The sequence below is a fragment of the Girardinichthys multiradiatus genome, chromosome 18 (assembly GCF_021462225.1).
Source record: "Girardinichthys multiradiatus isolate DD_20200921_A chromosome 18, DD_fGirMul_XY1, whole genome shotgun sequence".
NCBI lineage: Eukaryota > Metazoa > Chordata > Actinopteri > Cyprinodontiformes > Goodeidae > Girardinichthys > Girardinichthys multiradiatus.
In genome coordinates this window covers 38203959-38226505 of record NC_061810.1, presented here as the reverse complement: position 1 = coordinate 38226505, position 22547 = coordinate 38203959, and the positions used below count along the sequence as shown (strand labels likewise).

Below are 22547 nucleotides of genomic sequence, written 5' to 3'. Positions count from 1 at the left end.
TGGATGCATGACCTAAACAAGAAAATAAAGGACCACATTTTTGCTCTTTATAGGGTGTTTAATTAAAATAAAATTCAACCAACATTTTTTTCAAAACATTATAGTGCAATATAAAAAAAGAATCAGCTGCAACTATAACAAATCTAAGTTCCTACTTCACTGTACATGTAGAACAAAACAAGTCTTGCACATTTAATTTAGACATTTTCTGAACACAAAAACATTATTTTAGATGCACTTCAAACATATGTGGTATTTAATATGTGAAAGTATGGCACATTGGTTAAAAGTTATAATAGAAAAAAAAAAAAAAAATACATGAAACAACAGATAGCTGCACTTCTGTTGTTAGTCTCATTTAATAGCCAGGCGAAGGGCTCCTTTATAAACTGGGAGAACTGCCTCCATCATGTGGTTTGATTTAAAAACACAGTCACCAGTTCAAATACCAAAGTCACTGATATCAAAAGGCTAAAAAAAACCAAAATAACTGTAAAGATTGAATTCATTGAATTACGGTGCCATTGCAAACAAACGCTGAACAGTCTGATGGAGAAACATTTAATATTTACACATCAGACAATGAACTCCATTTATAAACCTACCGTGTCATTTTTAGTCTAAGTCTTTAGAAGTTGATTAAAAAATCTATTTGAATTTCAGTGCGAACTTGATCGAACATTAGAGATCTGCTTCTGATGACAAGCTGAAGCTTCGTTGTTTCATCCGGGTCTGACTAGGCATGGGTTGTTTATTCTTATCAAAGTTCACAGAGGATTTCTAAAGTTACGGTTTCAAACCCCTCCCCTACCTGTTGCTCCACACTGCTGTTCACCTGGCACAGAGAGGGCTACTAAATGTTTTGAATCTGATACCGGCTGATGCCAAGGTCTGGCCCAAAGCTTCAGATCACTTTTGTCACAATAACGTCTTCGCCCACGTCCTCAGGCTCCGCTTCAGAATCATCCTCGGGATAGAGCCTGCAGTATTTGTCCACCATGACATCCAGGTCATGTTTGACGTGGGTGTTAATGTGGAGCATCGCAAGACTTTTGTTTAAATGCTTCGCAGGCATGCGGTTGAGATAAGCCTTCAGCCGCTCGCTCGCGGTGTCGCCGGTGCTGTTCTCAACTTTGAGAACCGGCATAGTGGAAAGCACCTTCAGGAAGGTGTCAACATTGGGGAAGAACTTTACGTCTGGCAACTGGAGGGTTTCATGGATGGTGGTGGGCAAGCGCACCTCCTTCCCTCTGTGCTTCCATTTGATTCTCCAGCAATGGAGCTCAGCAGGAAGCGTGTCCGGGTTAGGGAGGTCGCCTCGGTAGACCTCTGCATAGTTCTCCTCTGTGGTGTTGAACTTCATGTGGCCCATGACGGCCGGAACCAGTGATAGGCACTTGAGAGCTTTGACATTGTTGTCAGAGAACATGTCCTCCACCTCCTGCATGATGCCGCGAATCACCGGTATGGTCACGTACTCCTTGAAATAGGTCTCGGCTTGGATTTCACCAAGGTCAGCTGCCCGCTGCTTTCGGAGAAAGAGTCTTGGGACGGACACAGGGATTTCCATGAGGGCAGCTAAACTCATGGCCTCGCTGTACCAGAACTCATGGTACACGTCAATGTTATCGTTAACCTCATTCAGAGAGTATAGAACTGCCGTTAGACTGTTCGCAGCTGAGAACACATCAAGTGTTTCCCCCTGTAGGTTCCTCCCAAAGGCTCTGGTGAATGTTAGCACATTCTTTAAGATGACAATGGTGACAATCACCTCAAACTCTGCGAGGCTCTCTCCAATTGAATATGCATCCATTGCGACACAACTGGGAAACTGTCCATCGGAATTGTCCCGAATGCTGTCCATGCATAGCAGGAGTGAAGGTAAAATATCAAGCAGCACATCAAAGACGTCGTGTTGCTCGGTCCATCCTGAGAGACACATTTGTTTCAGTGCATTTCCTTTCTCTTCATTTTTCTGGAAGTGAGTCGATATGGCCTTCTGTAGTTCATCCTGAGTATGTGGGGTTTTTAAGAAAGAAGTGATCCTCCTCAGATTTTCCATGACGATCTGCACATTGGGATATGGCAGGTTGTTGGCGAGGTGGATGTTCAGTGCCATATGAGAGCAAGGCATGTGCAGTGCAAGAGGGTACTTCTCCATGAGCAGTACAGCAACAGCTTTCATTTTGGTGGTGGAGGTACCAGTGGCCTTGTGGGCCTGACCACGGCAGTCCTCCATGCTGAGCCCCCAGCGGTCCACCAGTTGGGCCTCCAGTCTTTCTACCAGTGCAGATTCGTCTCCGTCCACAAAGGGGAGGAAGTCCATGAACTCCTCTCTGAGGACGTTCTGCTGATTGACAAAGCGGAGGAACACGGGAAGGTGTTTGCTGTTGGCGAATTCGACCAGGTTGCCCGTCACCAGGGAGTAAAAGCGACTTTCCCTTACCTCCATAAGCATCTCCTCTCTCACTGTGTTCTCGCAAACATCTAGGAGCTGATTTAGCTGAGTGGTAGTGAGGTACTCGCTGTTCACCGCAGTCATTTCAAATCTCTTCCTCAGAGCTTCATCTCCAGCATTCATGCAGTAATCTAGAATGGCCTGGAAGTTGTTGGACTTGAGTTCTTCTTCAGATACTCTGTCAGTGGTCAAGGGGATTGCATGTTTTGCCAGCAGGAACAGAATCTCAAACAAAGACCTTAAATAATCCCGGTACTCTTTCTCCTCAGCTGAAAGTTGAGGTTCATCGTCAGCAGCGTTTGAGCTATCCTCATCTTTTTTGACGGCTTGCTCAGCAGAAGATGCCACTAGGGAAAGAGGCAAAAGGAACACAGGTTGTTCCAGATAAATGGATACTCAATAAAGATGCACCGACCAGGGTGATGGATGGTTTTTGTAAAGCTTTGATCTGTCAATACCAGTTTGAGCCGATTCTGATTTCTCTATAAGATCCACAATATAAGAAGATATAAGGCCAGTATTCAAAAGATTTCTTCTACCCTTAATGCAGTGCGCTAGTACTGCTGTGATTTGTTGCTGTAAGTGATAATATAGACTAATAATCTGTCAAAAATGAATAGATTTGTTTTCTTCTTTTTTTTTTCTGTTTTTCCCCAAGTGTGAGTGCCCCTACTCTGCAGGCTGCAGCAGTACGTTGTAAAAGAGGGTATCACAAAGAGGACAAAATGATTACTTGTAAATATGTATTTAACTTGTTCTGTTAGTGATTAGTGTCACCTAAGCAGTCTCATTCTATTCCCTAAAGAATGATAATCTTGCCAACATCTCCAAATTAAGATCAAAAGGTTTAAACAGAATAACTTAGAAGTACTCTATGCAGCCTTCCTGTTATTTGCTTTAAATGTCACTCTCAAGTAGGCCTGTCACAATAACAAATTTTGCTGCATGATAAATGGTCCAAGAAATTATTGCGATAAACAATGATGTTGTCATTTGTAGACCATTTTCAGCTAATATAATGATAATGGCGTAATAATGCAAGTAGCTACACCCTCTCAAAGATCAATTAACTTCGATTTCTAAACAACATTTAACACTGGAACTGGAAGACGTTTTAAATATCCAAAATAAATAAACAACCAAAAACAATGAATAAAATGTATTATAAAGTCTCTGTAAACAAAATTGCCATTCAAAAAATATTAATTGTTGGCTCACACAGGGAAAACAGGCAAAACTGCCGGTTTTATAAACAAAAAGTACAAACAAACAACAAAAGCACTTCATTTGAATAAGAGCTACTTTAGTATGTCAGATTAAACACTCCAGTAATTGTGGACTGTCGAGAAGATGAAGACGGCCAGGTTGTAGTTTGTTTTTTCTCCCAGCTGGGAAAACGGGTTTGGATTATTATGTTTTAGGTGCAGATGCATGTTTTTTGTACTGCTGTGGCGTGTTCACGGGGTTCCTATGCTCCACTCTGAGCTACGCAACGAGACCAGGCGCCTGGCAAGTACCTGTTGCAAGAGCTCAGAAAACAAGAAGGAGAGTGGTCACCCAGTCTCTTTAGTAGAGAGACAGAGACACTAGGAAAACAAGCAAGTATGCAAACGGAAATTATCGAGCTAATTTTAATTAATCATGCGATTAATTGATTTGTTGCTTATTGCGACAGGCCTACTCTCAAGGAGCCTGAATAAACAAGAGACGTGTCTGAACATGTCCTAACAATACACTTATGTTTTAAATTGCTTCTTACATCCTCTGACTGGATGTTTTAACCCCCTCGTAGACTGAAAATGGGTAACTTTGATTCTTCTTCTCGCAGTAACAACTTCCACACTGAAGAGTGCTGTTACTTAACCTGAAAGCATTTGGATATAATGGTAATTTGACTTAAAAGGGATTTTTGAGTTTTTGCCCTGCTAGGAATGACCAACCTGAAAATTAATTCCAGTCACCAGTTGATTTCTTGGTGCATAGTCCTAATAATACATAAATTTAACACTGATGTACCAAAGTATACTTAGTTCCAAAATACTTACATCTTCTTTCTTTCATCCTCTTTATATCTTCATCAGTCTAGGGATAATTAGAAACTGGAATTAATTCAAAGAAATTTGCTATGGTGGTTAAATGATTAAACAGGATTTTTCTTTCTTACAAGTTCTTTAATCTGCTTTCGATGCCTGGTGTGAGGGTTTTTCAGATGGCTTGTCAAATCAAATATGGTTGGGATGGCTGTATCCTTCAGCACAGTCCTATAGGGGCTCTGAAATGAAAAACGCTCATAAAAATGAGACATAACTGTGAGATGTAGAATTGTCACTAAAATGATAAAAGACAGACAAAAACACCTAAAAGAGTCATGTGACACCCACAGTTTTGCACACCATAGCTGGGTCAAAGTGTTTGGCACATAATCTGTAGTGCTTATTCAACTGGTCAGCTGTTTTGGCTTCTAGATCTGCCCTGCGGCAATTCTCCACCCAGATTCTGCATCTAGAAACAAAAACACATAGCAGGTTACTAAAACATTACATTTTACATATGTTTTGAGAATGAAGTCATATTGTCCCCGAGTAAAAGTGTTTTTAACAGTTTTTATTCATACACTATATTGCCAAAAGTATTTGTCTGCCTACTTTTACATGTACATGAACTTTGATGACATCCTATTCTTAATTTATAAGGTCCAATTTGTTGATAGACCCACCATTGCAGCTATAGCAACTTTAACTACTTCTGTACTTCAGTAAACATCTTCCACAAGGTTTAGGTGTGTTCAAAGTTACATCAAGAAACTAGAATTGCAGCCTCCACTCTAATTCATCCCAAAGGTGTTCAAGAAGGTTAGGGTCAGGACTCTGTGCAGGCCAGTCAAGTTTCTCCACACCAATTGTTATACACCTGCAGCTATGGAAGTGACTGTAACGCATTAATTCATTGATTTGGTGGTGTGACTCAATACTTTTGGTAATACAGGGTATCTTTCAGACTCTTTCTGTATTTTTTATTGTTTGTTCCTTGTAGTGGAAACTTGAACTCTTTGAACCCAGAATCTAATTATATAACAAATTACCCTCAAATCTGTTTCATAGCAGGTAACTGTAAAACTTTATATTTTTGTATGGTTTTTGGCATGTGCATTATCAAATGAGTGTGCTTCAAATTTCTGAGATTTGTCTAAGGAAGAATTCCAATTTGAATAAATAACTAACTCTGACTGCACTGTTCAATGGTTAGGACTAAATGGAATGTATGTACCTGACTGTTGTGAAGTGCCTTGAGACGACGTGTGTTGTGAATTGCCGCTATATAAATAAAACTGAATTGAACTGAAAAATTGATGCTAGGACTGAAGTTCTGTGCTGATGTATTTTGGAACCAATAAGGTCTGAGGAATTTGTTTTCAACGTTTTCCAGATCAGAATATGTATAAAAACCCGAGAGTATGGAAAAGTATTGGTACATCTTGGTTGTATTTCCTGTCCCATTGTCTAAATGCATTCCTCAATCCATCTGTTTTATCATTATCTATCCATCTCTAAATCCATTTATTTATTAGCTATGTGCTTGTCCAGAACTCCATTGATCCTTTATCCATTCAATTGCCCATCCCTCCTCCATCCCTTTTTATAGTTCATAAACATTCAATATTTAATAGATTGCCCCTGTAGAAATGTCTGCTTCTTAGGACCATTGACCTTTTCTATTATTACTTTGAATACGAGTAAATTATTAACTGAGAACTTAGGAAATTTGAGTCTGTAAAAGTATATAATGTTAACATGAAAAATGAGTAGGCACCCCAAATCTTAATGGACTAGAATTAAAAAGCATTTCAAAAGCCTCAAAGTAGTATACATTAGGGCAATGTATCTAAATGGAAGTTAAAAACTGCAGCACCTGTCCACCTTAAAGTGCATTAGAAAATGGCAAGACTTCATAAATAGTTTCGAGGGCTTTTCTGATTATTTCCACTAAAGTAGGTTATTAAGAACGAGGGAAATAAAAAAATAAAAAAAATAAAAACTGATATTAGTACTTGGGGACAAAAGAAAATTTGTGTAAAAAATATTTTTTTCTCTATTAATATTCTTCACAGGTTTAAAACTTCTAAGGGGATGATGGGGTTTGTAGGTAAAACATTACATTAACATAATCAGAATAATCCTTATTGGCCACGTTTGTCTGCACAAACAGGGAATTTCACTGCAGTTTCAAGCGCCCTCATTGTAACGAGAAGTTTATAAATATCAAAAACCTTAGACGAATTAAATGTTTAAAAGAGCAGCATGTACATGTATGTGTATGAACAGCCATTTTTAAGATCAACGTTAACAAAGAACTCTTCCAAAGTTAGCTTAAGTTTTGGATATACTTTAAGATCGTTACTGTGAGCGATAAGCTTTATGTTGCCTTACCTCTCAGGGTCCCGAGGAAACCGAAAAAAAGCCAAATCTGACTGTGTACTCTTCCGTGTGCAGTTTGGAGCCGCGCAAAAATTTGGCATACTTGAATCTTTGCAGTTAGCTCAGCTAACTCAGGTGGCTAATGTCTGATACCTTGATATCTCTTTAAGATGCCAGGTTTACGGAAATGATTCTTAAATCACAGTTGAGCTTTAACGTTCACAAATAAATGTCTCATAAACATCTCTAAAACAAATTAGCACACCCTAAAACCGCCACACACAACGGTCAAGCTTGGAGTCATTCTACTTCACTTGCTACACTATGTTCCGCCCACGACGAACGTCATTGGAGACATGTAAAATCCTGCTTATAACTATTGGTCAATCGAGTCAACTACGCCTCAGGTTTCTTCTTCTCTCTCTCTGACGCAGTGACCGCAACTTCTTAAAGCACTCTGCTGCCATCCACAGGGTACTGATAATATCATAAACCAACTCAATTAAATGTAGTTTTAGTTAAAGACTAACCTTTATGTAGCAGTCGTGTTTCGCTAACCGTTAAGGAGTGGGTGTGCCTTATAGTTGTTCTGCAGTTTACTATTAGAAGTATAAATTCTTCTTTTTCTTCTTCATCTTCTTCTTCTTATAAAATAAAATTATTATTATTATTATTAAAATACATTTGAACTCAAATTAAAAAAAAATATTTTTATAAATAAAAATGAAGAATCTTGTAATTCAGTAAATTTGCCTATATAGTACAATTAAATGCAGTTCACCCTGTCCAAAGTGCTGTACAACAGATCTTAAAACATTAAAAAAAGAATTCCTTGTTGTCTGCCACAATCTACAGCAGCATATACAATTAAAATAATCTTAATATTGAATTTGAGTTGGACTACAAAATGTCCACATGTCAAGAGTTACAGTAGTCTGAACATGACTTAATGAAGGCAGGTCTTAAGATGTTCTAGGGGTATCCTTGTGATGATTCATAAATGGAACAAGCTGTTTTTAACAACTGTGCCAGTCAATTATTTAAACTGACATCTAAACAACTTTGGTGTACAAAGAAAGATGACATAGCCTATTGGGAGGTAGACCAAAAATAATTACCTCGCGTTGTCACCACTTATAAATTGAGGCAATCTGTAGAATTTAAAAGGAGGTGCAACTCACTGTTGCTGAGTGTTGTTGAGTCTCACTGGCATAAAAATAAATATAATTTCTGGTTATGTTTCAGTGGGAGCGCATAAACTGAGAAAAATGAGAAACTCCAAATAGACTCCTCCTCATAGGAGAGATGTTTATTGGATGGGTGTCATCAGCATAAAAGCGAAGAGAAATATTGTATATTTAATAATATTTCAGAGAAAGCAAATTCAGTTTAAACAGGACTGGCTCCAAAATAGTCCCCTGTGGTACCCCATTGAACAGCAAATTGGAAAGAATGGGAATAAAAGGTTTATAGAAGCAAAACATATATTGTGTAGACATATCAAGAACCAAAGAAGAATGCTATAGTATCACAACAGACGTTGACGGGCAATCAGAACGTTCGTGTGGCGTTTAAGTCACGGACTAATGGTTCAATTCATTAAGTAAAATACGCTTGAAAACAAAGTTAATTGTTGATCATACGTGTCGCTTTTTAATTCCCTCCAGTTGCAACAGCTACTTAGCCGTTGATGCGTCTTTAATGTTGTGTGTCCATATATATATATATATATATATGTATATATATATATATATATATATTTGTCTATCATGACATCAAAATGCCACGAGTGACTCGCGCTCGTTCAACTTTGTCCAGGTTCACGCGGTGCATTTATTATCTCGACGGCTCGTTGGTCTAGGGGTATGATTCTCGCTTAGGGTGCGAGAGGTCCCGGGTTCAAATCCCGGACGAGCCCACTTTTTTTTTTTTTATGTTTTATCTGGTTTTTATCATTTCAGTTACTAGACATCATTTGTGGATGTCCTCTCAAATAGTCTTTCCTTAGAGGAAGAAATGACGAGTATCCATAGTAATACTGCCATCTTTAACGACTTACATGAATAAAGTTTTATAAATAACATATGCAATTTGAAATTTCCAAAAATTGTGCCCTGAAAACTTATTCTGTGTTTATCATAAGAACTTAAAAATAAAAAAAAGAAGAGGGCTCGTCCGGGATTTGAACCCGGGACCTCTCGCACCCGAAGCGAGAATCATACCCCTAGACCAACGAGCCACAGCGTCATCAGCAGACGCAACACGTCGTTACATATCTACCACGGGTGTGCGTTATTCATGTTTTTCAACGTTTGTGTGTTATTTCCATGTGGTGTAAATATAGTTAGAAGGAACAATAATGACACAAAGCGATTCAATTAACTTCTTTTATATATCATACATAAGACTGTCTTAATATAATACAAAGGGCATTGTCATAAACACAGCAAAGTCTTGACTAGATCTTACAATCTGTGGATACATGGACTTATCCTTTCCCCCATGCTGTTCAATTCTATAGTGCATGTTGCATGTACAAAAACGTGGGGGAAAAAAAAGTGAAATCAAAAGATGGTGGGGGAAAGAGAGATGGGGGGGAGGGGGGGGTAAGCTAAATCCAGGTTAAATAAAAAGGATTTCAACTTCGGTTGGGTGTTCAGATATGTCAACAATTATCTGTGTTTGTGTATAACCCACAAACTCAACAGGCTTATGAAAGATGGAACCATATTTTTTTTCAACCATGTGCTTCTCATATAACCAAAAACTAAGGTTTGTGATGTACATGCACTTACAATATACCCTGTGAAAATTAAGGTTTGAAGATCTAGCTTTCCCTGTTTGATTCAAACCCTACCTCATAGTGTTGTCCTGATGTAGTCAAGTACCTTTGCCAAAAGGCAAGGTTTTGCCACAAAGAAAACAGGAGTTCCTGCCCACTGAATGGTCACCAAATTGACAAACATAATCAACATACCAGCAGGAGCAAGGTAGTGAGTTCTATACTTCCTTTATTAAAAAAATATAAATATATACATAAATTCTATTTCAACTATTAAAAAGGGGCTGCATTTCATGACAACTGCTCTAAATTAGAGGTCAATCAGCATGATCTGAAATAGGCGCACACTTACGAGTCACTGCAGTCAATTTTTTTTTTTTTTTTCAGTCTTTATTTTTGGAATGTTTAGTACCAGTATGAATGCCAGTAATAAAAACCACTGACAAAGATCTAAATGTCTCAAATTCAGCAGGGTATGAAAAATGATTGCAAATCTGCAATTAATCTTGACATCCAGATCAAACCCCAATCTTCAATATAGGTAGCTTTACATTTGTGTTCGTGGAAATACCAAGCATGACTGCTAAAAGGATGGTTACTCTTAGAAAATGACAACAGCATGACCTGTGGCCTGCCCTTAATTGGCAAGGTGACAGTGGGCAGTTTTTATGTTTGTTTTTATTTTTCAAATTTTCAAAGTGGTAAAAATGAACAGAACAAAGAAAGCACTTTATTGACTAATGTTTTGAGGACATGCATGTCTGCCTATGAAAAGCACTGTTATAGTGGGGCTGACAAGACACCTTTTTCCCTTTGAATAGGACAACAATCATGGGGATTTGCCCTACCAAATCAGAACTATACCATTCAACACAAACTTGTTTACCACAAATACCCTTACCCTGGCAAGACAATGACAAAGTCTTGCATCACGGCAGAAACTAGCTAAGTTGACCAAATGATGTATGAAAGGCAGCAACACCCTTTGAAATAGTATGATGGGGGGGATGGGGGGGGGGGAAAATGGGGGGTTGGGCAAAAGAAAAATGACGACACAGAAATAGAACGCATTAGTCTCCTTTTTTTTTTTTAAACCATCAGCCTCTATCTTGCTACTCCGGAGCCTGCAGAGTAACTACCAAATTCTCTAACATACCAAAGTTTTTAAAAGACTCCCAAAATAATCTACCAATTATTATGGAAAAAGGTTTTGGTAAAACGTTGCAAATAAATCTGGCCAAAATACACAATAGCCAACGGTCTCGACACGGTCTCCAGTTTTGCTAAAAGTAATATATTGCAGCTGTTTGTGTTGACGTTAAAATAAGATCTCAATAAACTTTGCGTCAAACTGGTGAACTGCTACATTATTGGTTACAGACACCTATATGCTATAAAACAACTGCTTTGGTATAAAAACATATCCAAAGGGAAAATAAATTCTTGTAAAATTCACAGCATAATTTGAGGAGAAAAAAAGGCAGTCACTTAAATCATTTTTTTCTTCAGTTTCCATGTTTTGGATGGAGAGACTTGTGCAGGTGGTTCTGATGAGGGACTACATGCAAAAGGGGGGCAGGGGTGGGGGGGATAATAAAACATAAAAAAAAAAAAAAGGATAGGCTCTGGAATAGAAAGTTCTTTCCACTGCAAAATCCTTAACCAGTGAATTTTAAGGAAGTAATGTTTAGGAGGTTGTTGTGTACAATAAGACCCTGTTATGTGGGGCCCCTGCTGAAGACGAAATCTTTGTCGAGAAAGGCCTCAGATTACCATTCTTATTTACTTTTTCTAAGTTGTTTTAATATCTTTAAAGAATTAAGGGCTGTCTAGAGAAAAAAAAAAAATAGAGAAAAGCCATCTTAATTCAAATGATAATGTCCAGCTCCATTTTCATTCCAAGTCCATGAGTCATAAGGCCAAAGGGTTATCTAGAACCAGCCCCTGACCGCCTTTCCTTTACTGGGCCGGATCCTTTCGTCTCCCATGCCCATTGCTGCTCTCGCCTGTGCCGGGCCCCAGTTGCGGCTTGCGGGACAACAGGGCCTCTAGGACTGAGGGGATGGTGCTTCCCTCCTCCTTTAACCCGACCCGTTGTCAGTTCCACCCCGCGGGTATCTTCCTTTCCACCCGGCCAGCACACGCATAGGGACTCCACTGCTATGTGCTCCCCTTTAACAGAGTCACACAAAACCGACCAACAAGAAATATCACCGCAAACACTTCCCCTCGTTGTCAAGCTACAGGATTTACAAGCAGCTTTTGTGTGAAATTTCACTTTGAGAATAAAAAGAAGGGCAAAAATAATTACTGACCAGTGGAACAGTAATGTCAGGCGCTGCACAGTTTGAACCCAAAGACGACGCCAAGCATTTCCTCACCAACAGCTCGCTGCGAAACAGCTTCAAACTTTGCTCCTGAAATGCTCATTAAAAAGATTTTGCCACATAATACCATATGGTGATTACATGAAACTGGTGAAATGGTAAGATGGATGTCTCAATCTCACTATGGTTATTCCGCAGTATTATTTTGTGCCTAATGATTGCAAAAGAAAACCTGATGAAAATTACATATATACTTTTAACAAAGGTTTTTCTCTGTAGTAGCGGTTCAGTGATATCTCCCTTCTGACGTGAGCAGCTTTTGTTCTCAACACACCTTGTAGTAAAAAACACCACCTTAAAAATGACGCACAGGGGGGAACACACAGCCAAATGTCAGCGCAGTCACGAGCTGGCCATAGAACTCTGCTGCACACATACTCCAGTCATTGGAGACTCCTCCCGGTCCATGCCCTGCCTCATGCCCAGGTGACCTTCCGCTAGGTAATGACCAGGCCCCGTGTTCGTGCCCATGGAGAAAGCAGGGTGTGCTGCCATGCCAGTCTCCTGCCGTGGGTTCGAGAAGGCACCTAGCCCCATGCTCAGCCCACCGTTCTGACCAAAGTCAAGGGCTCCAGCGGGCAAGTGGCGGAGCTGGTAGGCCTGGTTCCCATGGTTCCCAGTGGAAGAGGATGATGTTGAGGAAGAGGAGGCAGAGGAAGACAGGGAGGTCATGGACAGATGGCCATGAACCACCTCCATGGAGTCCTGCGTTGAAGAGCTATGTGTCGGGGAGGTGTAGTGGCGCGGGCGTGGACGCGTGGCCATCATCTGCCCGTGATGGTGATGAAAATGGGAGTGGGGATGCAGGGCCTTAGGGTGCTGGGGGGGAACATGGAAGGTGGTCTCCTGAACTGGGTGGGTTTCTCCAGTGACTGACTCTGGTCCGACACCACCTCCCCACACCAGTGGGGGTGGGTAAGGCTGTCTTGCCTGTGAATGTCAAGCAAAAGAAAAGAGTCATTATTGACCAAAAGAGTTCTGACTCGACCATAAGCCTAGTCGTACCTGCTTTGACATCAAATAATGAGGCAAATATCTACATTCCTCTCATAGCGTACAACAAGGAAATGTGATTATATTACTCCATAAAATAATATCTACCAGCAAGAAGTCCTTCAGGTATTTTGATTCAATCTAGGATCCTAATATGTAACATATAAGGTCCTAAGAACATAGAAGGTCCTAAACTTGTTGAGGAAGCTTAGACCATCGGTGTTTGCTGCAACATCCTGCATATCTTCTGTTGTGATCTCTTCTGCTGGGGAAGCAGCATCAGAGCCAAGGACTTGAAAAAGCTCAACAAGCTAATAAAGAAGGCTGGCTCTGTTCTGCGGACTCCTCTGGAGATCATTGTACAAAGAAGGATTCTTCATAAAATGAAGAACATTATGGAGAACCCTGAGCATCCTCTTCATGAGACTGTCCTACAACAACAGTGTCTTCAGTCAGAGGCTTCTTCAGATCTGCCATCACAGAGCCATCAGCCTCTACAACAGCTCTTTGAAGAAAGCTTTATAGTAGGAGCTACAACAATTTTCCTCTGGGCTGAATAAAGTCTTTTTGAACTGAATTAAACTAAATTGAATTGAGTAAGAGACAAACTGGAATAAGAAACAAGGTAAATGTGAAAACTGAGTACAACCCCCACATTTTTGTAAATATATAATAATTATATCTTATCTTTGGACAACACTGAAGATAGGACACTTTGATACAATGTAAAGTAGTCAGTGTACAGCCTTAATTTGTCACCCCCTAAAAATAACTCAACACACAGCCATTACTGTCTAAACTGCTGGCAACAAAAGTAAGTACACCCCAAAGTGAACATGTCTAAACTGTGCCCAATAAGCCATTCTCTCTCCCCGGTGTCATGTGACTCGCTAGTGTTACAAGGTCTCAGGTGTGAATGGGGAGCAGGTGTGCTAAATTTGGTGTCATCGCTGTCACACTCTCATACTGGTCACTGAAAGTTCAACATGGCAAAGAACTCTGAGGATGTGGAAAAAGTGTTGTTGCTCTACATCAGAGGTACCCAAAGTGCTGGGGGGGGGGGCATTGCAGGGGGACGGGTTATGAATGAATGACCCATTTTGAACAAAGAGGCATTTTTTTGAAAAAAGTATTGATAGCAATGGTGAATATTGTTAGTCAAAAAAAAAAGTGTTACATTTAAAATAATTACACTGTAATGGTGGTTTGTTGTTTTGTTATTTAAAAGAGGTTGAATTTTATTTTATTGTAACCTGTAATTTATTGCAGTAAAAAGTTTAGGAACCACTGCTCTATATAAACATGGCCAAAAGCTATAAGATGTCCTACACCCTGAAAGTGAGCTGCAACACGGTACCATACAGCGGTTTAACAGAACAGGCCTTGCATGGTCAAGCATGCTGGTGGGAGAGTCATGGTTTGCGGCTGTATGAGTGATGCCAGCAGTGGGGAGCTACAATTCATTGAGGGAACCATGAATGCCAATGTACTGTGACATACTGAAGTACAGCATGATACCCTGCCCTCAGAAACTGGGCCGCAGGGCAATATTACAACATGAAACGACCCTAAACACACCTCCACGATGATCGTCTTGCTAAAGTAACTGGGGGTAAAGATGCTGAAATGGCCACGGACGTATCCAGACCTAAACCTTATTGAGCATCTGTGGATGGTGGATGTCATCATGGAGGAGTGGAAGATGATTCCAGTGGCAACCTGTGAAGTTCTAGTGAACTCCATGCCTAAGACAGTTCAGGTAATTCTAGAAAATAATGGTGACCACACAAAATATTGACCCTTTGAGGACAACATGTTTAGAGGTGTACTCACTTTTGTTGCCAGAGGTTTAGGCAGCAATGACTTATTTTGAAGGGACAACAAATTTACACTATTATGCAAGCTGTGCACTGACTACTTTACATCGTATCAAAGTGTCATCTTCAGTTTTGTCCTGAAAAAAAGATAGAAGATTTTTTTTTTTTTTATGTGAAGGACGTGCAACATTGGACATTTTCATTTTAACAGAGCTCTACAGGTCCAACTTTTTAATGTCTTGAGAACATAAATCCTTTAAGAAAAACTAGGTAAAACTGACCAAATTAAATATCAGTCTAAGTGGCTTACTGACCTGTGGACAGAGGCTCTCACCATCCATGGCAGGCATGGTTGTGCCAAAGTGTCCTCCACTGTGCAAGTGGTGATGGGTAGGGTCTGATCTCGCTCTGCCACTAGTACTAGTCCCAGACGATCCTCCTGAGAGTTGAGAACAAGCGTCAAAAGCACATCTTCAACATCTTCCAACAGGTTTAGCTTTCTTGGGTTATAACTTTATGGTAGTGTATGAAATAATAAACAGTTAATAATAGCTACATGGATGCTATTTCAAAGCTTTACTATGTTTACTAAATTATCCTGAAACCAGACTGCTGAAATATCAAGGTTAGAGATGCATCAATCAAGTTGTATTGGTCAATGCTTTCTTGATCTGCTCTGAACTGTAATCACCAAGTCTAATAACAAAAACTAACATCTTGCTTTCTTAAGTGCACTTTCACTTCAGAATTTGGATAATCTTGCAATTTTTTATTTTCTGTTGGGTTCTAAGCTACCACTTAAAACCAAAGTACCTACAGCACATTATTCCTTTTTGTGGTACATAAAAAAATAAAAACAATAAGGACAAATGTCAAAGAAAAACAGAAGCTGGTATCAGTTAAAAAAACAGCCGGACCGGTGCATGTCTAATCAGGCATGTCACTACTTCAGGTGACCACTACCTGAACTAGAGGAGGTGCTGGAGGTGGTTCCTGAAGACTGGGACTGCTCTAATGCGGGGCTCGTAGACACGCTACTGCTTGTATTGGTCCCCTCGTCTGCAGTCTTCTTAAAGAAGCTGTGCTGCAGGGCATAGTAGGGTTGGATGCGACTCTTTGGGTCATAATCCAACATCCGGAGGATCAGGTCCTTGAACTTCAAGTAGTCAGCAACGGCATGGCCGGACTCTCCCGCCCGCCGGCCACCTGGACCTCCTGTTTCCACACCGAGGATGGAGTGGAGCTTCCGCGAAGCTGGAGGCTTATACTGTTAAAAGAAAATAACAGCAATAACAAAAAAATACAGCAAGTTAATTCCTAATTGCAAAGACCTGTTTCAGTTTTGAAAAATAATCACAAGCCAGTCGGCATAAAAAGAAAACTGGCTTCACCCTTTTGCCATCTTTGGTCTTCTTAACACTCCATGTACCATCTGAAAGCTTCTCAAAGAACTTCCTGGCTTTGGGGGCTAGGTCCATTATGTGATTAGGTGGGATTCCAAGAACCTCAACTATTTTGTTCATCTGGTCAACCTGGTGAAAAAGGGATTAATCAGATTACTTAATCCTGTTAAAACACATAGATCTTGAGACAGAACATATCTAGGGAATCTTTTAAATTGTTTACCTCATTGGCTCCACTAAAGAGAGGTTCTCCAGTATGCATCTCTACCAAGATGCAACCCAAGGACCACATGTCGATGGCCAGGTCATAGGGCATTCCCAGCAGCACCTCTGGGGACCGGTAGAAGCGACTCTGAATATACTGGTATATCTGCACACACAAGGTGAAAGAAAACATAAATAATAAATATATGAATAGTGAAGCCTTCTCTTCCAGGCACTTTCACACATCACTCATTTTATTACTAATAAGATGACTTGCAGCTTCATACCCTTTGTCCCAGTTGGCAGGAGCTGCCAAAGTCCACTATCTTGATGGCACTCCTCTTAGGGTTACAGAGGAGAATGTTCTCCGGCTTCAGGTCACAGTGGATGATACTGAGTTCAGGCGTGGCCAGGAAGAGTAGTGCCGTGCATAGCTGCTGGGCAAACTTCCGGGTGAGATTCAGCGACACTCCGCGGAAGTTGGTATTTCGGAGCAGGTCATATAGGTTGTATGAAAGCATCTCGAACACGAGGCAGAGGTGGTTCCGAAACATGAAGTGTCGTTTTAGGTGAACTGCACAAAAAATGAAATTGTGACGTTAGTAAAGCACAAGAAAAGTCTGAAAAGTATTTCCAATATGACAGAACAAAGAGTGGATTACCAATGTAGTATTTCATCTCGGTATCATGTTTGTTCATCAGCTCCAGGAGGCGCACTTCTATTTGGGCTTGGTTAAGGAAAGCCTTCTTGTTCTTGATGATCTTAATGGCGACCCATTCTTGCTCTACTCGGTCGTATGCTTTCACAACCTGAGGAGGGAAAAGTTTAGCCAAACAATGAAATCACTGGGCAAAATGACTTTTTAAATAAGTATTTTTTTCGCAATAACACACAAACAAACCTGTCCGAATGATCCTTTTCCTATCAAGGAATCAATCTCATAACGGTCCATCCACTTCTCCCCATTCTTGACGATGTAGTCATAGTTATCATCGTCATAGCCATCATTAAAGACTTTCCTCTCCTTTTTGTGACTGGAGTCTTCACCCTGACCCTGCTGGTGCCGCCGCTTCTTTTTTGCATAATACACCTGTGAATTGACAAATGAAACCATATAATCAAAAGGCAGGTGTCTAACACAGCTAATATGACATAAACAACTGACTAAAACTTAGGATTTAAAAGTTTATTTACAATAGTTTGGTGTGAATGCTTTTTTTACTAACCCATATGTTTTATGCAATGGGGGCTTAAGGTCAGAAAGTGTCTCAGCTTGTATGACCAGGTAAAACTGTTTAGACTGACTGATTTAGTCAGTCTTACAGAATTGGATAGACTAAAATAAAAAGAAGCATACTAACCTCATTGATGTGTTTATATGTTTTGATAAGGTCAATGGAGAGCTTCCTCAGGGGAGCTGAAGTTGGGTCACGAAAGCACTGGGGCATGTGCCTCTGTAGTGTCAAAAGAAGAAATCACAACTCATTACAAAAAGCAACACCTCAACTCTACAGATAACAGACTAAATTAAAATTTCACTGCATTTAAAAAATAAGTAATTAAGAATAACATGACAAAATTGAATGAGACATTTGACAAGCAACTACTTTTGCCTAGTTACAGAGGAGAGAGGAGCGGTGTTGCATGCTACAGCTAGGATGACGATTCTTTTAAGTGTTTTAATTTCAAGAGGTGCAGCTGGTTGGGGTTAGGATACCTGATTGGCAGTGAGCTGTGGTGTCTGGTCGCTGTACGGTAAGACCGTAACAGATTGGTCAGTGCTTGGCTGGTGGCGGTCACTGTACTGCTGGTGCGTATGGGGCATTGGAGCAGCCATCTGAAGACCAGCAGTGTGTAAAGAAAAAGAGGGCGCAAGCCGGACGGACGAAGGTTTGCATGCTTAAGTCTCTCCTCCTGGGAGAAATTAACAGTTAGAAGTTGCATAGATGCTTTAACATATAACATTTCTTAGAACACAAGAAGGGAACAGCTAATCATCTAGATAGGAGTCAATTGCACATAATTTTTATTGCATCAGATCTTTGTTCTATAAATAAAACAGTTAAAGATTATTTCTTACTGTACAGACAACATAAACAAACCTTTATTCAGCTTAATGTAGCTAATATCAACAAAAATCTAAATGAATACATTTATCTTTATGCATAAAAGACAATTGCAAAATGCAAAAAGGGCATCATTTACACATTGTTAAATTAATAAAGCCCAGACATAAAAAATACACACATTAAAAGATGTGAAGAATAACAAAGCATCATTAAATTGTTAAGATATATTTTTGTTTAATAAATAGTATGAATTATTAAACGTGTAAAATAAGCATTTAAGGATAAGAAAAATGTAAATTACATAAGCAATAAATCAAGCTTTCTGAGGAAAAAGGAGAAAAACAGCAGCTTTAGCTGTGAGAAGGGGTGAAAATACAGCATCTCCACACTGTACAGTGAATCATCCTTCATTTTAAGCCAGAAGGAATCAAAAAAATTATTAAATAGCATGTTCAGCTATCAGCATCTCTCACCAGACAACACAATTCACCAGTCCTACACAGTAACCACTATTCAGAATCCCAGCAACAGCACCTAATTAGCATAGCCTATCACCACAGAGATACAGCGTGATTTGGCAAGCCCATCAATGCACAGACCAATCACAACGCAGTATGCAAATAGCCTACTTTTGTTGCCAGGGCAGAGCTGCTCCCATTTTCCAATGAGAAAACAAGAAATAAACAAGAAATAAAATTGAACTTTGGCACACTTAGACGTTGCTTTCAACACAAGAGCTTGACAGCAAAATAGCTGCACAGCCCAAAACCTGCACTCCATCTAAGAGCGTTAGAAAACTGACCCAGCTTTGGAAAAGCACAAAAAAAAAAATAAATCCACTGGCAGAAAGAAGAGGAACTGTAAGATGATAGACCACAGAGCAGCAATGTGAGAACGAACACATACCTTTTTTCCCTAACCACAGTATTTTCATATTTACGTTTATATGTATGTATAACAAATTTAATTTAAACTAGAAGTGTATTTAAGCAGTTAAATATAAACACTGATATTCTGAGGACTTCAGATTGTTGTGTTGCTGTTTAATACAGTTTTTGACCTTTCTGATTTCAGATTGTACAAATCTGCTAGTTCAGATTTAAAGTGCCAAAAGGGAAAAAGGAAGAGATGAAAAGTAAACTTTACACCCTACCACCTTAACATAGTTGGCTTAACATACATCAGCTAACCTGGATGCATCTTCTGTAAAATTTCATATCATCCTGGGATGAGAGTTCAGCAGCAAAAAACAACCCACTATAAAGAATAAGAAAACACTAATATAAATTTGTACTTGTCATGTTTCAACTAACTGTATTGACGTTAATCTGTAGTTAGGAAAAGGGCACAAAGGGACCGAAGGAAAGGACACCCCAAAAACTTTTAAAAGTGTGTTGGGGTGCCAGAGCTCTGCTGGAGTTCCAACAACTGAAGATCTATCTATCTATCTATCTATCTATCTATCTATCTATCTATCTATCTATCTATCTATCTATCTATCTATACACACACATTTAAAAAAAAAATGAAAATTTTAAATTAAAAAAGGCAGTTTCTTGTGGTTCAGGCAAAGATATTGTATGCAAGGATTTAAAAACAAAATACATGAAGCTGTTGGAAATGTGTTAATTAATAAATTAGCTTAGTGAAGCTCAAAGTCCTGAACAGTGAAACAAGAATTATTACCGGTGTGGGCCTAAAAGAGGGTTGCTCTCCTCTCAGTCCATATGCTATTTAAAACCTGTTATTTATGACATGAAATACTCTTAAAATAGGCAGTTGTTAGCCATAACCCAAGGTGGAGCTGCTATATTTATGATACAGGTATTTGCAAATTTACTAAGAAATGACAAACTCAAACGTTGATTTAATATGTATAGGTTTCTATATGCATCTATAGGTTTCATTTCAAAATATTAAAAAAATATATCAAAAGTCCAGCTGGAAGAATTGAAACTATAATGGAAAAAAGGCCATTTTTCAAGCACACTTGTAGCTTTTCAGTTTCTGCTAAACGTCTGCTGATCCTTAATGTTCAGTACTAACGCAGGAACAGTTCCTTTCCTGGCTCTAGTCATTATGGCATCAGCGGGCCTATTTATGTGTAAATATAACGATGGTTAGCTTGATATTAGAAGCCAAATTATGCCATAAAGAGATGGGTAGAGATCTCATTAACGAGAAAGGGTGTCATCTTCTCACGCCCAACCGATAGATCCATCCCTAAGCTAAAATAAATATAACTCATCCTAACAATTAAAAAAGACCTGTGTAAATAGATGCATCCCGAATGGCTCTATACTTACAGAAGATTGGGTAGATCTCGTCATGGTTAGAATTTAGGACGCATATTCAGTGTTAATTTCCCACCTCTCTTGCTACATATCGTTCGTAGGAGACTCGAAATCCTCAAATAGATGACAAACGAATTCGGGCTCACGTTACCGTTAGCAGACTATCTAGCTAACGTCGTCGTTACCCTGAAAACTGAGGGACAGACGAGCATATCTTCTCACCAACCCAACGTTAGCTGGTGACGCTGTGTTCAGCCAGCGGGCTGTGGGGCCCATTCAGCTGGTTCGTCAACAAGTCAACGCTGACCATTAGCCGGGTTAGCCCAATTTTAACGGTTAAACCTGAAATACACCCCTGATATTAACGTAGTTAAGCTCTGACAGCACATCAAATAGGGGGAGGTAAGCTAACAGAGCTTCAGTCATACAATGACAAGGTCTAATATAGCAGGGCTAGCAATAACTGTGCCAGCTTGACAGTCCGTCCAAACTCAGACATATAATTCAAAGTCAGCTGGAATGCTCTTCACGTCCAATACTGAAATCCATCCCTTGACCAACTGACTAAAAACAAACGTTAACTAGAACTGGATTCGCGAATTGTTAGCTAGCCGCCACACCAAAAAGCTACCATTTTCAACTTCACTACCGCGTCCATTATCGTTAACCATTCACACAGGATATATACCACAGAGATCCCAAAAAATGAATGCTGGATATGCAATAGAACAGCTTAGATTTGCTCACCTCTGATGGCACGATCTTCATTTAAAGTCCAAAAAACTGTATGATGAGGAAACTTATCCAGCTCGAGATTCTCCCCTCCCTGTACGGGTTAGCGAGTAAATCCAATCAATCCCCCGTCCTCTGGCCGGCAAAAACTCTTAAAAAAACTCGTCAGTCATATCCAGTGAGCGTTTCATGTCCCAAGCTTTGATGACCAACATCCACGGTTGAAGCGAATTTATCAGATATTTTTATCAGCTGATGACAAGCAACATGCTAACTACCGCTAGCTGACAAAATGAACGCAGCTAACGTTAGCCGCTTTCCCTGACTAGCCTGAAGCTAACGACTGTAGCTGCCGCTAAATAAACGTTACGCCAAATTCTGATTTAACGCAATCTTTGCAGCCAATGCGTCGGTCTCTTCGACGGTTGCGACAACGCGGTTAATTCCAGAGCATCCTAATCGCCAAACAGAAGCCGTGTCCTCTTATAATTTTTGGTCAGGAATTTTGTGTCAATTTTCACAAAATGGCGCGCGGTCCAAACCTGCGCAGTGAACCGGCCCGGTGGACCAGAGACACGGACAACTGAGTTAGAGCGGCGCCGCCTAATTATTCCCAACTCTGATAAAACGTCGGCCTTTCGACCTTCTTAATCCGTTTCAGTAGACGCGTTTCGATATCCGAAAACGTGAAACATATATCCACTGACAGCATTATTCCGGCGGGAAGGGAGAACATTTGAAAAAGACTGAGCTGGGGGGAAAAAAAAACCTCCTGACAAAATGGCGATGCTCTAGCTTGTTGCCATGGAAACTGTCAATCAAAAAAAAAAATTGAGTACCCGGATGCACCAATGACGAATAAATTCTGAGTTGACCAGTTACAGCAGTCATACACAAAAGCCGAGAGAGAATTAGAGACTCTTTACACATAATAGAAATAAAGTGATAATGACAATAATACAGGTAACGCATATGTTCTACTGTTCTTTTTT

The 22547-nt window shown here is 39.8% G+C and overlaps 2 protein-coding genes and 2 non-coding genes across 4 annotated transcripts; 1 reads left to right on the top strand and 3 right to left on the bottom strand.

Moving 5' to 3' along the window:
* Positions 1-37: 37 nt before the first annotated feature.
* thap12b (THAP domain containing 12b) lies at positions 38-7220 on the bottom strand. Its single transcript, XM_047392791.1, has 5 exons — positions 6886-7220; positions 4840-4960; positions 4623-4730; positions 4504-4540; positions 38-2805 (listed from the first exon to the last, which is right to left on the bottom strand). The coding sequence occupies exons 1-5, from the start codon at positions 6972-6974 to the stop codon at positions 905-907; spliced, it is 2256 nt and encodes a 751-aa protein (XP_047248747.1). The 5' UTR covers positions 6975-7220; the 3' UTR covers positions 38-904.
* Positions 7221-8719: 1499 nt separating this feature from the next.
* On the top strand, positions 8720-8791 carry trnap-agg. Its single transcript has one exon. It is a non-coding gene; the product is annotated as a tRNA-Pro (tRNA).
* Positions 8792-9040: 249 nt separating this feature from the next.
* Positions 9041-9112, bottom strand: trnap-cgg. Its single transcript has one exon. It is a non-coding gene; the product is annotated as a tRNA-Pro (tRNA).
* Positions 9113-9246: 134 nt separating this feature from the next.
* Positions 9247-22347, bottom strand: dyrk1ab (dual-specificity tyrosine-(Y)-phosphorylation regulated kinase 1A, b). The gene is made up of 11 exons (XM_047391749.1): positions 21571-22347; positions 18178-18374; positions 17822-17914; positions 17362-17550; positions 17122-17269; positions 16747-17033; positions 16479-16625; positions 16244-16384; positions 15816-16119; positions 15167-15291; positions 9247-12972 (listed from the first exon to the last, which is right to left on the bottom strand). Exons 2-11 carry the CDS (start codon positions 18295-18297, stop codon positions 12385-12387), a joined length of 2142 nt encoding a protein of 713 aa, XP_047247705.1. The 5' UTR covers positions 18298-18374; positions 21571-22347; the 3' UTR covers positions 9247-12384.
* Positions 22348-22547: the final 200 nt, after the last annotated feature.

Excerpts from the sequence above, each read along its gene's own strand:
- dyrk1ab (XM_047391749.1), bottom strand. The coding sequence starts at position 18,297 with ATGGCTGCTCCAATGCCCCATACGCACCAGCAGTACAGTGACCGCCAC. Across the intron at positions 17,915-18,177 it reads CACAGCTCACTGCCAATCAG|AGGCACATGCCCCAGTGCTT; the intron begins GTATCCTAACCC and ends TTGACACTACAG. Across the intron at positions 16,626-16,746 it reads CCTGCCAACTGGGACAAAGG|ATATACCAGTATATTCAGAG; the intron begins GTATGAAGCTGC and ends TTGTGTGTGCAG.
- thap12b (XM_047392791.1), bottom strand. The coding sequence starts at position 6,974 with ATGCCAAATTTTTGCGCGGCTCCAAACTGCACACGGAAGAGTACACAG. Across the intron at positions 4,731-4,839 it reads CAGCTATGGTGTGCAAAACT|AGCCCCTATAGGACTGTGCT; the intron begins GTGGGTGTCACA and ends TTTTCATTTCAG. Across the intron at positions 4,541-4,622 it reads GAAAGCAGATTAAAGAACTT|ACTGATGAAGATATAAAGAG; the intron begins GTAAGAAAGAAA and ends AATTATCCCTAG.